Source organism: Mauremys reevesii, linkage group 9, assembly GCF_016161935.1.
Source record: "Mauremys reevesii isolate NIE-2019 linkage group 9, ASM1616193v1, whole genome shotgun sequence".
Lineage (NCBI taxonomy): Eukaryota > Metazoa > Chordata > Testudines > Geoemydidae > Mauremys > Mauremys reevesii.
Window position 1 is genome coordinate 98,572,601 of NC_052631.1, and position 12,754 is coordinate 98,585,354.

The 12,754-nt window shown below is 51.1% G+C and overlaps 1 protein-coding gene across 3 annotated transcripts in view; it reads right to left on the minus strand.

Moving 5' to 3' along the window:
- The window catches only part of FHL1 (four and a half LIM domains 1), a 51,539-nt gene that overhangs the window by 7,930 nt on the left and 30,855 nt on the right, over positions 1–12,754 (minus strand). The window contains exon 1 of one of the 3 annotated variants that reach the window (XM_039489447.1): positions 10,817–10,839. The exons of 1 other annotated variant lie outside the window; for it this stretch is intronic. Coding sequence is in view for 1 of the 2 variants with exons in the window: in XM_039489446.1 (XP_039345380.1) it covers positions 10,614–10,635 (22 nt within the window). In the remaining variant the exon portion in view is untranslated. Of the gene's footprint in view, positions 1–10,613; positions 10,728–10,816; positions 10,840–12,754 lie in introns of those variants that run through there. One more of the 3 variants, XM_039489446.1, reaches the window with a different exon arrangement.

A 12,754-nucleotide genomic window follows, 5' to 3' on the forward strand; every position in this document is an offset into this window, starting at 1 on the left:
TGGCGCTGCTCATGTGTGACTGCTTGTGCTTCCTCTCTGTCTTTCCAGGGGTCCAGCAATGGAAAGCTGGCTGCTAGCTTACATCTCGAACCTGGCCCCAGACTTGCAAGAGGCAGCTGTGATGCGCTCATGACTCTAGAATTTTCCACTGGCAGTAACGTTTGCCAGCGGAGTTGCACCTTGGCTGGGAGTCAGGGATCACCCCCCCCCCATAGACGTCCAAGCCTGGCTGGTGGGTCCCTGCTCAAGACTCCAAGGACAACTTCTGTTCCTGTTCCCTATACTTATCCACAGGCAGGATGAGGAGGGTCCTGTCACCATGGCATATAAGCCTCTGCACTGAGCCACAACTCCCTGTAGTCATGTGTCCAGGGTCAGCAGGGGGGGTGTGTGAAAATTCCTTCCAACACAATTAGTCTTGTGACCATGGGGATGTAAAACAGTCTTTGCTAATTTAGCCTGAGGGGCTGCTTCCCTGTTACACTCAGCCGCATTTTTTCAGCTTTCTGTAATGAAAGTGTGAAGTAAACAAGAACTTTCCTCCTTGGCAACAGCTGGCCAGAGAGATGAGGCTGCGTCCTGTCAACAGAAAACGCCGAGAGGAAATGCAATGACGGGCTCTTGATAGCCCTAAAGCAGGGGGTGGCAGGAAAACAGAATTAGCTTAGACAACACAAATGGTCCTTGCTTCCTGTTGTTGCTGCCCGAAGTCTGTGCACTCTGCTTCTTCAGCTCCCCACATGCTGGCTTCTCAGGGGCTATGAAGAGCCTACTACAGGGGGAAAATACTCAGAGAGAGAAACGCTAGGCCCGAGCACTTGGCACGCACCCTCCCTCCTCACCCCCCGCATGGAGCTCAGCCACAGTACTCAGGATGGGGCTCCAGAAGCCCTTTGGCAGTAAGGATGGCCCAGGGGCTCGGCCCCTCGCCTGGGACTTTGGTGCAATGCCCAGCTCAGCCTCTCCCCCACAGGAAGGAGTCTTCTGCTGAGTCTCCAGGGACCTGTATTATTCCCCCTCTTTATTATCCACTAGTCCACACAGAGAGCCAGGCGCCCGGGCTCCACTGCCAACACTGTGCCAGCTACACCCAGCTGTATCTCGCCTGTCCACACTTGCCACGGACCATCACAAGGATGTCGTGAGGCCTGCACGAGCCCAGCATCTAGGTGAAGAGCAGGCGGCTCAAATGAACCCCAAACAAGCCCCCTGTAATCTAGCTGCAAGAGAGAAACACTTCACAGAACGAGCTGGGGCGCTGCGTCATTCCCTCCCCGGCTTCCATCAAAGGCAGCTGCCACTCATCCACCTTACGGTGCAAAGCCTCAGCTCACTTCTTGGCTGGGGACTTGATCCTGCAGCGTGCTGCTCACTCTGGCCACGATTCAGCAAAGCGTTCTGGCATGTGCTAGACCCGAGGTTAAAGCAAGAGCTCTGCTGGATCCAGGGCCGGCTCTGGCTTTTTTGCCACCCCCCAAGCAAAAAACCAACAACCAGGGTGAAGGGAGGCTGGAGCGGCAAACCAAAAAACAAAGTGCAAACTTTCGGTGCCACTTACTTGGCGGCTCACGGCTGCCTGCCCCGGCCGCGCTGGCGAGCCTCTGAGCGGGCGGTGGCTGCACTCTGGCTAGCGGGACTCCCTGCGCTGCAGACATGCCCCGGGCAGCGGAGTGAGCGCACCAGGTAGCAGGGAGGGAAGGGAGCAGGGAGGGGAGCGAGAAGGGGGGTGGCCAGGGCTTCCTTCAGCCAGGGCACTCGCCGCTCGGCCCCCTCCTGCCGCGCCGCCTGCCAGGAGGGCTCTGCCCCACTCCCGCCTACAGGTGAATTGAAAGTCGGCGGTCGGCGGGGAGGGAAGGACACGGGCTGCAGGGTTTGCAGCTCACCTGGCACCGGCTGGGGCTGACAGAGCGTGCAGCCCGCTCCCAGTAGGGCGCTCCCCTCCTCCGCGCCGCCGCCCCCTAGAGTGGCGCACTGAACGTCGCAGGCGAAACAAAAGAAAAACAAACCAAAAAAACCCACCAGGGCGCAGGGTGGCCAGAGCGGTAAACCAAAAAAAAAAAAAAAAAAAGGCGGCCGTGCCGCCCTAGGATTGGCGGGAATGCCACCCCTTAGACTCTGCCGCCCCAAGCACAAGCTTGCTCAGCTGGTGCCTGGAGCCGGCCCTGGCTGGATCAGGGCTACGGTGCTCAGCGCCTGCAGGACTGAGCCCTAAACCGTGAAGGCCAGGAAGCATAAAGGGTGCATAAATGGTCTTCCAGCTCCAGCTTCCTGCCAGGCAAGAACCTGGCCACTGCGGGGCACATGTTCATCCCTCCCAGGGCTCACGCCAGCTGGGGCTGAATGTGGATGCAACACACAGGCTCCAGCTAGTGCAAACTGCAGCTGCTCTCCTCCTCCATGGGAAAAGCCACCTGGAGCATATTACCCGTGTGCTGCAACCCCTCTGGTGGTGGGTCCCACTCTGCTTGTGTTGGCAGGGCCAGGCACTTTCCTCAGGCATCACAGTCAGTCATTGCAGCTCCATCCATGCCCCCGGGACAATGCCTCTTTCAAAGGCCCCAGGAGACACGTGAAGGCCAGACATGATGTTCTTGGTGGCGAGAGGACAGAGGACGTTGGACTGATCAGAAGCTGAGCAGGTTTAGGGCATTTGGGGAACTCCCGTTCTTTGGGAAAGCTTTCCCACCATCCCCCAGGAAGCCAGCAGAGGGAAATGAGGGATGTACATCCCAAGTGGCGCCTCCTTGTAAATATGCCCTGACATGGATCAGATCCTAAATTAAAGACCTAAACTGAGCCCTAATCTGGGAGGCAGAGCGTCTGGCACCTTCCTCTGAGCACCTGGGCCCTGCTGGAGATAGGATACTGGATTAGATGGCCCCCAGGTCTGGTCCAGCCCTGTTATTCCTAGGTTCTTACCAGGGAAGAGAGACTCCATGAAGTCCATTAGGGAATGTCTACACGGCATCTAGGAGCAAGCCTCCCAGGCCGGGTCCTCAGACAGGTGCTAGCAGGACTCGCACTCGCTATGGCTTGGGTTGGAGCTTGGGCTCTTGGGGCGGGGGCGGGGCGGTGTGGGGCTTGACAGCCCGAGCTCCAGCCCAAGCCACAATGTCAAGGCAACATCTACAGCACTCTAGCATGAGCCCTGCTAGCGCACATCCTTGGACCTGGGCTGGGAGGCTGGCTCCCATCTGCAGTGTAGACAGACCCTTAGGGACCCTTGGCTCCCATCTGCAGTGTAGACAGACCCTTAGGGACCCTTGGCTCCCATATGCAGTGTAGACAGACCCTTAGCGCTACTTTGCCTGGGAAGCCCCTACATACGGTGGTGATGGGCACCCTAGAAACCCTTAAGAGATTGAAGCTTTGAGCCTGCTAATTTACCATACTCTGAAATTACCTCTTTGAAGAACCAGTACCAGAAGTTCACATTAGCACTCCCAGTACCAATTCTGCCACAGCTCAGCTGCTGAACCAGTTCAAGCAGGATAGGGTTACATAATGCGCATCAATTCAAAGCAACTGCAACAGTGCAAGGCAAATGCATTGGCTGCTATAACTGCGGTGTACTGGGGTGAGCTCTGCAGCCTTCTATTGCTGCGGTGAAGTGTCAGACCTTCCTAGCCGCAGTTACCCTTTGAAAAAACAGCGACTGGGCTTTTGATTGTCGCCTGCCTGCCGTATCCCGATGTCGCATGAAATTCACTGCCATGTGCAGGAACTGGGACAGACCCAGGTCCCTTATGGCTTCTTCGCTCCTGTTCTGGGTCACAGGCTGGGCCCACAGGGCGGGGGCAGGACGAGGTGGGTGCAGAAGAGGTAGGCGAACCTCTCGGATTGGTGCAAGCCTTCAAGGCAGTGGAGTTTCTATGGCAATCAGGCAGCAGGGGTCCCTTTGACCCTTGCTATTTATTGCTGAAGTGCTCTGGTGGCAGCAGATGACGGGGCTTTGACAGCTAGAGGACATGTCTGTGCCCCTTTCTCTCTGGCCACTCGCCAGTCCCAAGTGACTGGTAATTTTCCACTAATTGACAAGCTAAGGGCTTGAATCCTAGTCTCCTGAGGTCAATGGGAGCATTGCCTTTGGTTTCAGTGGGAGCAGGAGCAGGACCTAGCCATCAACATCAACTTAACACCAGCAGGTCGGTTGTTCTGTTGTGTCTCATTAACTGCAAACCAACCAGCAGCAAAAATGCCTCTCCTCACCCAATGAGGAGACAAAGCAGTGCTGAAAGGAACGCGCCTGGGCTGCCACACTCCGGAGGGGCCTCTCTGGAGGTGAACCTGCTGTTTCCTTCATCCTTGCCTGATGCTCCCTGCTCAGGCTGCACATTCGTGTAGGTGGCCATCGGGTCACACTGGATTCGATTTCTTCTGATGTTATTAACACATTGAAATATAAACGTAGGAGGCAGAGGGGGTGGGCTCGCACCCACGGGTGCTGCCTAGGTTTTCAAGAGGGAGAAACCTCCTTTTTGTCTCCTATTTGGTTTCTGGGCTCCTCCAGCTTTGGGTAACATTCTGCTCCCAGTCACATGCAACCCCACTGACTAATCTAGAACACACATGACCCATGCGTGCGCTCCGAGTATTCCCATCAGACAGGCCCCTCCCTTGTTTGAGAGGGGAGGGGAGCTGATGCACACCGAGAGCTGGGCGCTGCACAGTGAGCCAGTGGCAGCGATTAGAAGAGAGCTTCCACCCTCTCTGTTCTCTTTCCATTTTCATAAAATAAAGCCCAAGCAGCTGGGCGAACAGATTTTTACTGGGACCAAGGCCAGTTTTCCTGTCTGGAAACACTGCCTTGCCAAGGTCAGAGGGACCGCGATCTCCTGCTGCCCATGCACATCCTGGGACTGAGTCAAGAGCCACATTTCCAAACCATGTAAACCGATGAGAAATATGGGAACTATGTTGACAATGGCCAAATATGTGTGGCCTTGTCAGCCGAGCAGGATTTATTTGAAAGAAATTGAATTAAGTGCAGTCCAGGGCAGGCAGCATTAGATCATTTCTTGATCTTAGTTTTATGATCCCCTTGAGCAAGACCACATAACTACAAACCCATGGCCCTTCCTTGTAACCGCGTCGCTGAACCTTAATGCATCATGTACTAACGACAGACAACAATGCTGCCATCCCAGCTTTGGTGTCTGCAAAAGATAAACACAGCACCAGCTACTCCTGCCACACAAAAGCAAAGGAGCCAGCACACAACTCCTGCCAGATTCTAGCTACCAGAGGTTCCATTTTTTATAAACAGAGGGACTAGTTATGGCCTGGAGCATTCCCAGCCATCCCCCAACCCACATATGGAGCACATCCCCTGTGCGCGCACGCACACACACACACACACACACACACCTCTGCAGAGCCTCTCTGTGTGGAAGTGGGCCGATCCTGAGGCCGTATGACCTGTTCCATGAGTCCCCGGCTCCCCAGGGGCCACTATGGGCCGAGGGAGTCCCCAGTAGCATGGCTCCTAGGCTGCCATGGAGCTGGCGGGCTCAGGGAGGAGGCACAGTGGCACAACATGGCTGACCTGACACCCCCCACCCCCACTTGACTGGAGACTCGGCAGCAGCCACAGCAGGTCATTATTTTGGCGACGAGACATTTGTATCCCTTTAGTCACTTGCCCCTATTACAATCCCCACCCCTGAACTTGCCCAAACTTCCAGGCAGGGGCGGCTCTACAAATCAGGCTGCCCCAAGCAGCGCGGAGCGCTGCGCGCCCCCCCCAGTCCCCGGGGCGTCCCCCTCTTCCCTCCGGCCGGCAGGGGAGGGGGGCGGCTTGGCCTCGCTGGGCTCCCGCCGGCCGGCGGGCGGCCGGCCCCGGGACGGCGGCCGGAGACGAGCGACCCTGCGGCAGCCGCGAGCTCAACCGGAGCCGCGGGCGGGAACGAAGGCCGCGCGCAGCAGGGGCAGCACTGGCCCAGGTCCGCCCGGCCCGACTACACCCAGGCACAGGCCAGGCGCGGGAGCCACAGAGAGCCAAATGCCCCCCCCCAGGCCCGCGCCCGCCGCGCCCCGCTGGGTGCCTAGAGCCCTGCCCTGCTTCCAGGTACTTCAACCCTGACCCTGTTGTCTGGAAAGTGATCCCATGTCACCGATCGCAAACCCAACACTGGCTGTAGGGGAATACCAGGATTCCCCCCTCTCCTGGCCTCTGTCTGTATTTCAGCGTGCAGCTTTACAGAGTTGCTCAGCGGCTCTCCAGTGTACAGTATGGACTAATGCCAGGGCAACACACATCCTATAGCAATGCAAAGGAGCTCTCCACACGTCAAAGCAAGCACTAATCACGGGATACAATCATGTTACAGGCACAGCACATACTTCAAGAGCAAGACTGTGTGGTGCATGTGTTCATAGACTCATAGACTTTAAGGTCAGAAGGGACCATTATGATCATCTAGTCCGACCTCCTGCACAATGCAGGCCACAGAATCTCACCCACCCACTCCTGTATCAAGCCCCTAATATATGGCTGAGCCATTGAAATCCTCAAATCGTGGTTTAAAGATTTCAAGATGCAGAGAATCCTCCAGCAAGTGACCCGTGCCCCCATGCTGCAGAGGAAGGCGAAAAACCCCCAGGGCTTCTGCCAATCTGCCCTGGAGGAAAATTCCTTCCCGGTCCCAAATATGTTCTAGCTCGAAATAACCTCGAACATGTCTGCTTGGGATGCAACTGTTCTACAAGCTAATTTTTTCCTGACCATGGTGTCTAGATGAAGGGCATTTGAGCAGCATTGTTTAACTTCCGAAGTGTCACACATGCATCATCAGAATATATTGCGATCCATATTGTCCTTCAGCTTTACATATAAACCAGTCACTGAGGCAAGAAAACACTGACTGGGAAACAGGGACAAGCAACAACCAGACTTGAATGACTTTCCCACCTGGGCTGCTCTCCAGGAGGGGCGGGATAAGCTACATGTAGGGGTGTGGGGGTGTGAACTGCCACAGGAGGATTTACTACGACTCCCTTGAGAGCCTCAAGTAATAACAAGGGTCCAGGAGCTCCAATGACACTTGTAATCCTCTTTTTGTTACTCTTCCGAGAGCTCAGAATTCACGGGGAGCAGCAGCACCGGTTTTCCTAAAGCAGCTCCAGAAACTAACCCCATCTGAAGCTAGGTATTGAGTTCCCAACAGCTCTGGCCATGCAATGCCCAGACCTCACTCCCTGGCGAGCTGGGATACCGCTGCAGGGCAGCAGGCCACACCTGTGACCTTATCACATGTCAGCAGATTGATGTGAAAGCAAGTTACCGTTCAGCTGGAAATCTACCTGGCCAAAAAGGTGCCAATTAGCTGATTGTGCAAAAAAAAGCATTTGCTCCTTTTCCAAAGCCACCCCTCATTTCATACACACCAATCCTTTCCACCCTCTAGGACGTCTTGGGCACTGTGCCAAGCATGCCTCAGCTTCCAGGGAGAGCTTTCTATTTGGCTTTAGCGTCAGCAATTAATTCTACAACATGGTAAACAACTCTGTATTTTTTAATACGTTCTCTCCAAAGGACACAAAACCAAAAAGCTTTACTTACAACGTCCTTTGAAATTGGGTGCAAGGACGATTGCATTCATACAAATAAACACTGCTTAGGATGACACGCTCGAGCAAGCTCTATCCGTGAGCAATACACAATATCCAGGGCTGAGTAATCGACTTCTCTCTGTGAACACTAATTTCTGAACTCTTCTACAAGGCCCTCCCTCTCCCCCCAAACATAAGAACACTCGTTTTCCTGCCTTTCGTGGCCTCCAGCTTGATTACCTGGAATTCAGTCGGGCTATATAAAGCAACACATCATAGCAATGATTTGCAGACCACATTTAACAAATGAAACTTAAGCATAACTGATAAGCAGAGCACGTAGTATAGGATGTGTGTTAATGTCTTCAGGGAGCATGTACACATGCGATAAAGCTTTAGACAGAAACTCAAAGGCTGGGCTGTAAAAATGAATAGGGAAACTGTGTTTAAACTTTATTAACCTGTTTGCCACTTAGGAAGGAAGATGAGACCGTAACCTACTAACCTTCTCTTGGTATGTTGATACATTACAGACATAGCCTCAGTTCTTTTATTGCCAACTTCTGTTGATGGAAGAGACAAGCTTTCAAGCTTCACAGAGCTCGTCAGTAACAGTAGCCAAGCTCACCAGGGAGTGAGGTCTGGCCATTGCATGGCCAGAGCTGCTGGGAACTCAATACCTAGCTTCAGATGGGGTTAGTTTCTGGAGCTGCTTTAGGAAAATTGGTGCTGCTGCTCCCCGTGAAGTCTGAGCTCTTGGCAGAGTAACAAAAAGGGGATTACAGTTGTCACTGGATATCTTGAACTCCTATTATTACTTGAGGCTCTCAAAGGAGGCTGAAGAAGAGCTCTGTGAAATTCGAAAGCTTCCACCAACAGCAGCTGGGCCAATAAAGGATATTACCTGACCTGCCTTGTGTCGCTTAATATCCTGGGACCAACACTGCAAACAGTATTCTCAGGTAGCTGAGGAGGTTTCCTTTCAATGCTAGTGCAAATCAGTGCAGCTTCAATGGCTGCAATGGAGCCAGGCTGATGTACGGCAGCTGAGGATCTGGCCCACGTACGTAGGCTCTCAGTTACTGTTCTCTGAATCCCTTCATGCAATGCCAGCTGGTTTGCTATAAACCGCAAAGGTGCCGAAAGAGTACACTTGAAAGGAAGGACCCTTCCCTTCATCAGTCATGAGGCATGAAGTTACCAGCTCCTCTTGTAAAAGGGGATTGCGGGCTGGTGGCAAACCAGAAAGAGAGAGAAAAGAAGCACTTAAGGTTCATTTGTGCAAGGAGATTAGCCAAAAGCAGCGTCCTTCCATTTCAGAGAGAGAGAGAGAGAGAGAGAGTGTGTGTGTGTGTTTTCTCACCCAGCACATTCTACAAGCTCCTATGTTGATAAACGAGAGGTGCTTTTATTAACACATGGGCTACTGCAAGTGCCGCACGCATTTTGCGATATCTATGCAGCCCCATCACACAGGATCTGAGCACCTCGCGGGTATAACACTGGTCCCTCACAACACCTCTCTGAGCCTGGGGCAGGGAAGTTTTACAGCTGGGGATCGGAGGCAGAGCGACTGAGGCCACAATCCTGCAAACTCTTAACTTTCGACATGTGAGAAGCCCCACTGAAGTCAATGGGGCTCCTGACATGCACAACCACTTACAGGATCAGGACCTAAGCCACTTGGTCACAGTCATGCAGGGAATCTCTGGCAGAGCAGAAAATTGAAGCCAAATCTCCCGAGTCCCACATCAGTGTCTCTCGTCCACAAGACCAGTAAGAAGAACCTGCCATATAGTAACACATGGCATACTTGCAGCCGTCTTCACTATCCAGTGTGTGTTTTAATAATAAATTGCTAGTTAACAAAATGTAAATGTCTTGCTAAAATCTAAATGAAACGAGTGGCTCTATTAACTCAGAGTTGCTGATGCCACCTGCATTAATTTTTACTTTAGTATAAAAAAATGAGAAGTGCCAATGCTCCGTTCTGTAGGAATATTGTACACGTATTACACAAAACACACCCAAGACTCTGGGCATGAGCTGGGCACATTCCATACTTCCCCTCTAAGTTTGCAAGGATCTTGTATTCTCATCGAATTAACTCTTAAAGGGCCGTGAACTCCACTTGGTCCATGTGTGCAGTTCAGATTGGTGCCAGCAGGAGCTGGCTACAAACTGAGAATACAATATATTCCCAGAGCCGAGCCACTTGCGATGAGAGGCAGAATGGTAAAAGCAGTTGTCATCTTTAGTCTGTGGGTGTAACAATGCACTGGACTGTTAAAAAAAATCAGTTAAGTTGAGGAAAATATTATTAAAATGTCTAACACCCATCAAAAGCCCAAACAGCGACCAGTCGGTTTAGGTCGGGCACTTTCAGTGAACTCCTCACACCAGGTGGTGAACCATGAAATATGTGTGTGCTAAGGGGTACATGCTAAACATGCTTAACTCCCTGCAATGCACATGGGAGAGAGAACCCTTCTCGTTCTTGCTAATGCAGAGGGTCTCTCTGTTTGATCGAGGAGGCTACCACTAACACAGAGAAGAAATGCGAAGTAACCACAATCCTTCCCCTAAAGTGTAGCAACCCATCTGTGGTTATATCGTCTACCTCCCTCCATTCTCCACTGCTGTACATTTCCCCTACTACCAGTGATAATGCCAAAGCCAGCACATTCCAGTTAATATTCACAAGCCATTCCCCACCCTCCCGCCCCAAATTTGGGGAACATTTGATAGCTTTACTAAAATCACAGTCGAACCGCAGGCTTCCCACTGTACTGTATAGCAAAGCATTTACAATTTAAAACCATTTCAAAAGCGCTTAATCAACAATATCTTCGGCTACACAGTGTAATAACTTCTATTGTTGCAATCCTAAATGGTTATCATTAATTACAGCTTGCCAATTGTTCAAACCACTAAGAATGTACTAAATAAAGAATCACTTTTATGATACAATATCCTGCTACCAAAACAAAATGGCACAATATAAAGGTATTTTAAACACAGGACTGGCACTGATTAAATAGTCTATGATAGTTCCATTTTACCTGAATGTCTGTGGTAAGCCATTATTACGGGAACAAATTCACAGGCAGCCCCTTAGACAACTGAGTTCAAGAGTTTCTCGGCTGATAAGAATGTGTCTCGTTTGATAACATACATTTAAGGGGAGGCTATTAATACAGAAAGACCCACCCGCAGTTGTCCCCTCCCCAGAGATCACAGATTAATCCCAGTCAAAAATTCTTACCATTTTAGGTGATCCAAGGGAGAAGAATAGGATCTGGTGAAAGTACCATAAACAACATATAAATACCTGCACAGCTACTTCAGCATCCAAATTAGTTTTAAAGGCAGAGCAGCACTATAGGAACTTGACCTCTCTGCTAAAGTACAATTTGGCCTTGGCTTTAGAAATAGCTTACAACTGTTACACCATGTTAACCTAATGTACAGACCCCAATGGTTTGGGGCCGTGCTGTCTGTTATACTAATTCTGAGCTGTTCTTTATTTAAAAAAAAATAGGCTGACTGCAAAATATTAGGGTCCAGCTAAAAAACCTGACTTAGTTAAAATGCCATTCGTAGCTCCCAACCAGCTCTGCTAGGTCGAGGGGGAAATCACAGTCAGGCAGGCCAGAACCCAAGGCCCCTTAACAGTGAATAGCGCACAAATAGGGGGAATTTACATGCACTGAAGATTTACGTCTGGTATTTAAAATCCTGCATAACTTAATGCAATTAGTTTTCACAGCCACAGCTGAGGCTGGCCTGCTACTGTCTTTATAATAAGCCCCATTTCTCAAGTATTACCCACTAGTTTACAGTGTGAAGTGGCAGGAAGCTATGTTAGCAGAGGCCCTAACACCGCAGGAACAGCTGTTTCTTTCCAGGCATGGCAGCCAGACAGGGTGATCAGTGGTCTGAGCTCAGGGCTGGAAGCCAGGAACTCCTGAATTCTAATCCTGTTTGTGACACTGACTGACTGCGGGGCCGTGGGAAAGTCTGTTAACCTCTCACGCTCAACTTTCCCCTCTCACCTACTCAGAGGGAGCTGTGAGTATCAGGGAGCTAATGTTGCAATTCTTTTCAACAAGGCCCATCTCTGTGGCCCCTGCACTTTGCACAGCGATTGGAAAAGAAAGTGCTAAGTATCCTTGCCAGGCTGCAAAGATACAGTATCGTAACCAGCCTTCTTCACAACTGTCAGTTACGTCTAAAAGTTTCATAAGATTGCTTGAAACGACCGGGTTTGAAAACAATCATTTCCAGAATGGCAAAAAGAGTGGATCCACTTATTGTTGATCCAGCAGATTGTTCATAAGAAACTCAAACGTTCTGGCTAAGAAAATTCTCCCAGTCAACATATCAAACTCTAGCAAATTGTTCTCGTGGTTCACGACGCCGTGGGAATCAGAACAATTGGCATTTTTAACTGAGCTGGTCTCCTTCCATATAAACAGTGGACATAGCGGATTGTTTTGGCAAGGTGTGTGATGTTCCCATGGATAACCATTCTTGTTACTGTTTTAGTAACTCTCTGGCATACCACTCCCCCTAGGGTATGTGAGTGCTGGTGGTTCTCGCCACATTCCAGCTTGAGTAATGACAGCCTCCCTAAAATATCCTCTGTAATTTCAAACAGATTTGGTATTCTTCACTTCCTGGCCTAAAGAGCTGTGTAACATTCCTGTGCAATGTTAAACAGCTATCACGTTCCACCCCAGAGATGGCTGCATTTCAATGGGAGTGAAGAGATTCGTGAATGGGATGGGACAAGCATTATGTACACACGTAAGTGTTCTGTGAGAGATTGTGAGGGTGTGAGAGTGTATTTTGCACCCAGAGACACACACAATGGAGAGGGAGAGGAGGCGAAACAGGAAGAAAGGGACAGGCAGAGGTTCGGAGAACAGAATGGGTGGAATCCTGGCCCCACTGAAGTCAATGGGAGTTTTGCCATTCACTTCAACAGGCCATAGGATTTCATCCCAGGAGTGTAGTTTGCAACACAGTGTATAATAGTAAGCCCATAAATTTGAAGTTATCACCATGTGGCACAGACACGACCCATGCCTACCGATACTTGGGGGCAGGAGCAGGGAGGGGGACAGAGCATGCTCAATACAGGCCAAGCAGCAAATCGGGGGGTGGGAGGAGACGTGATCCCACATGACCCCTCCCCCAA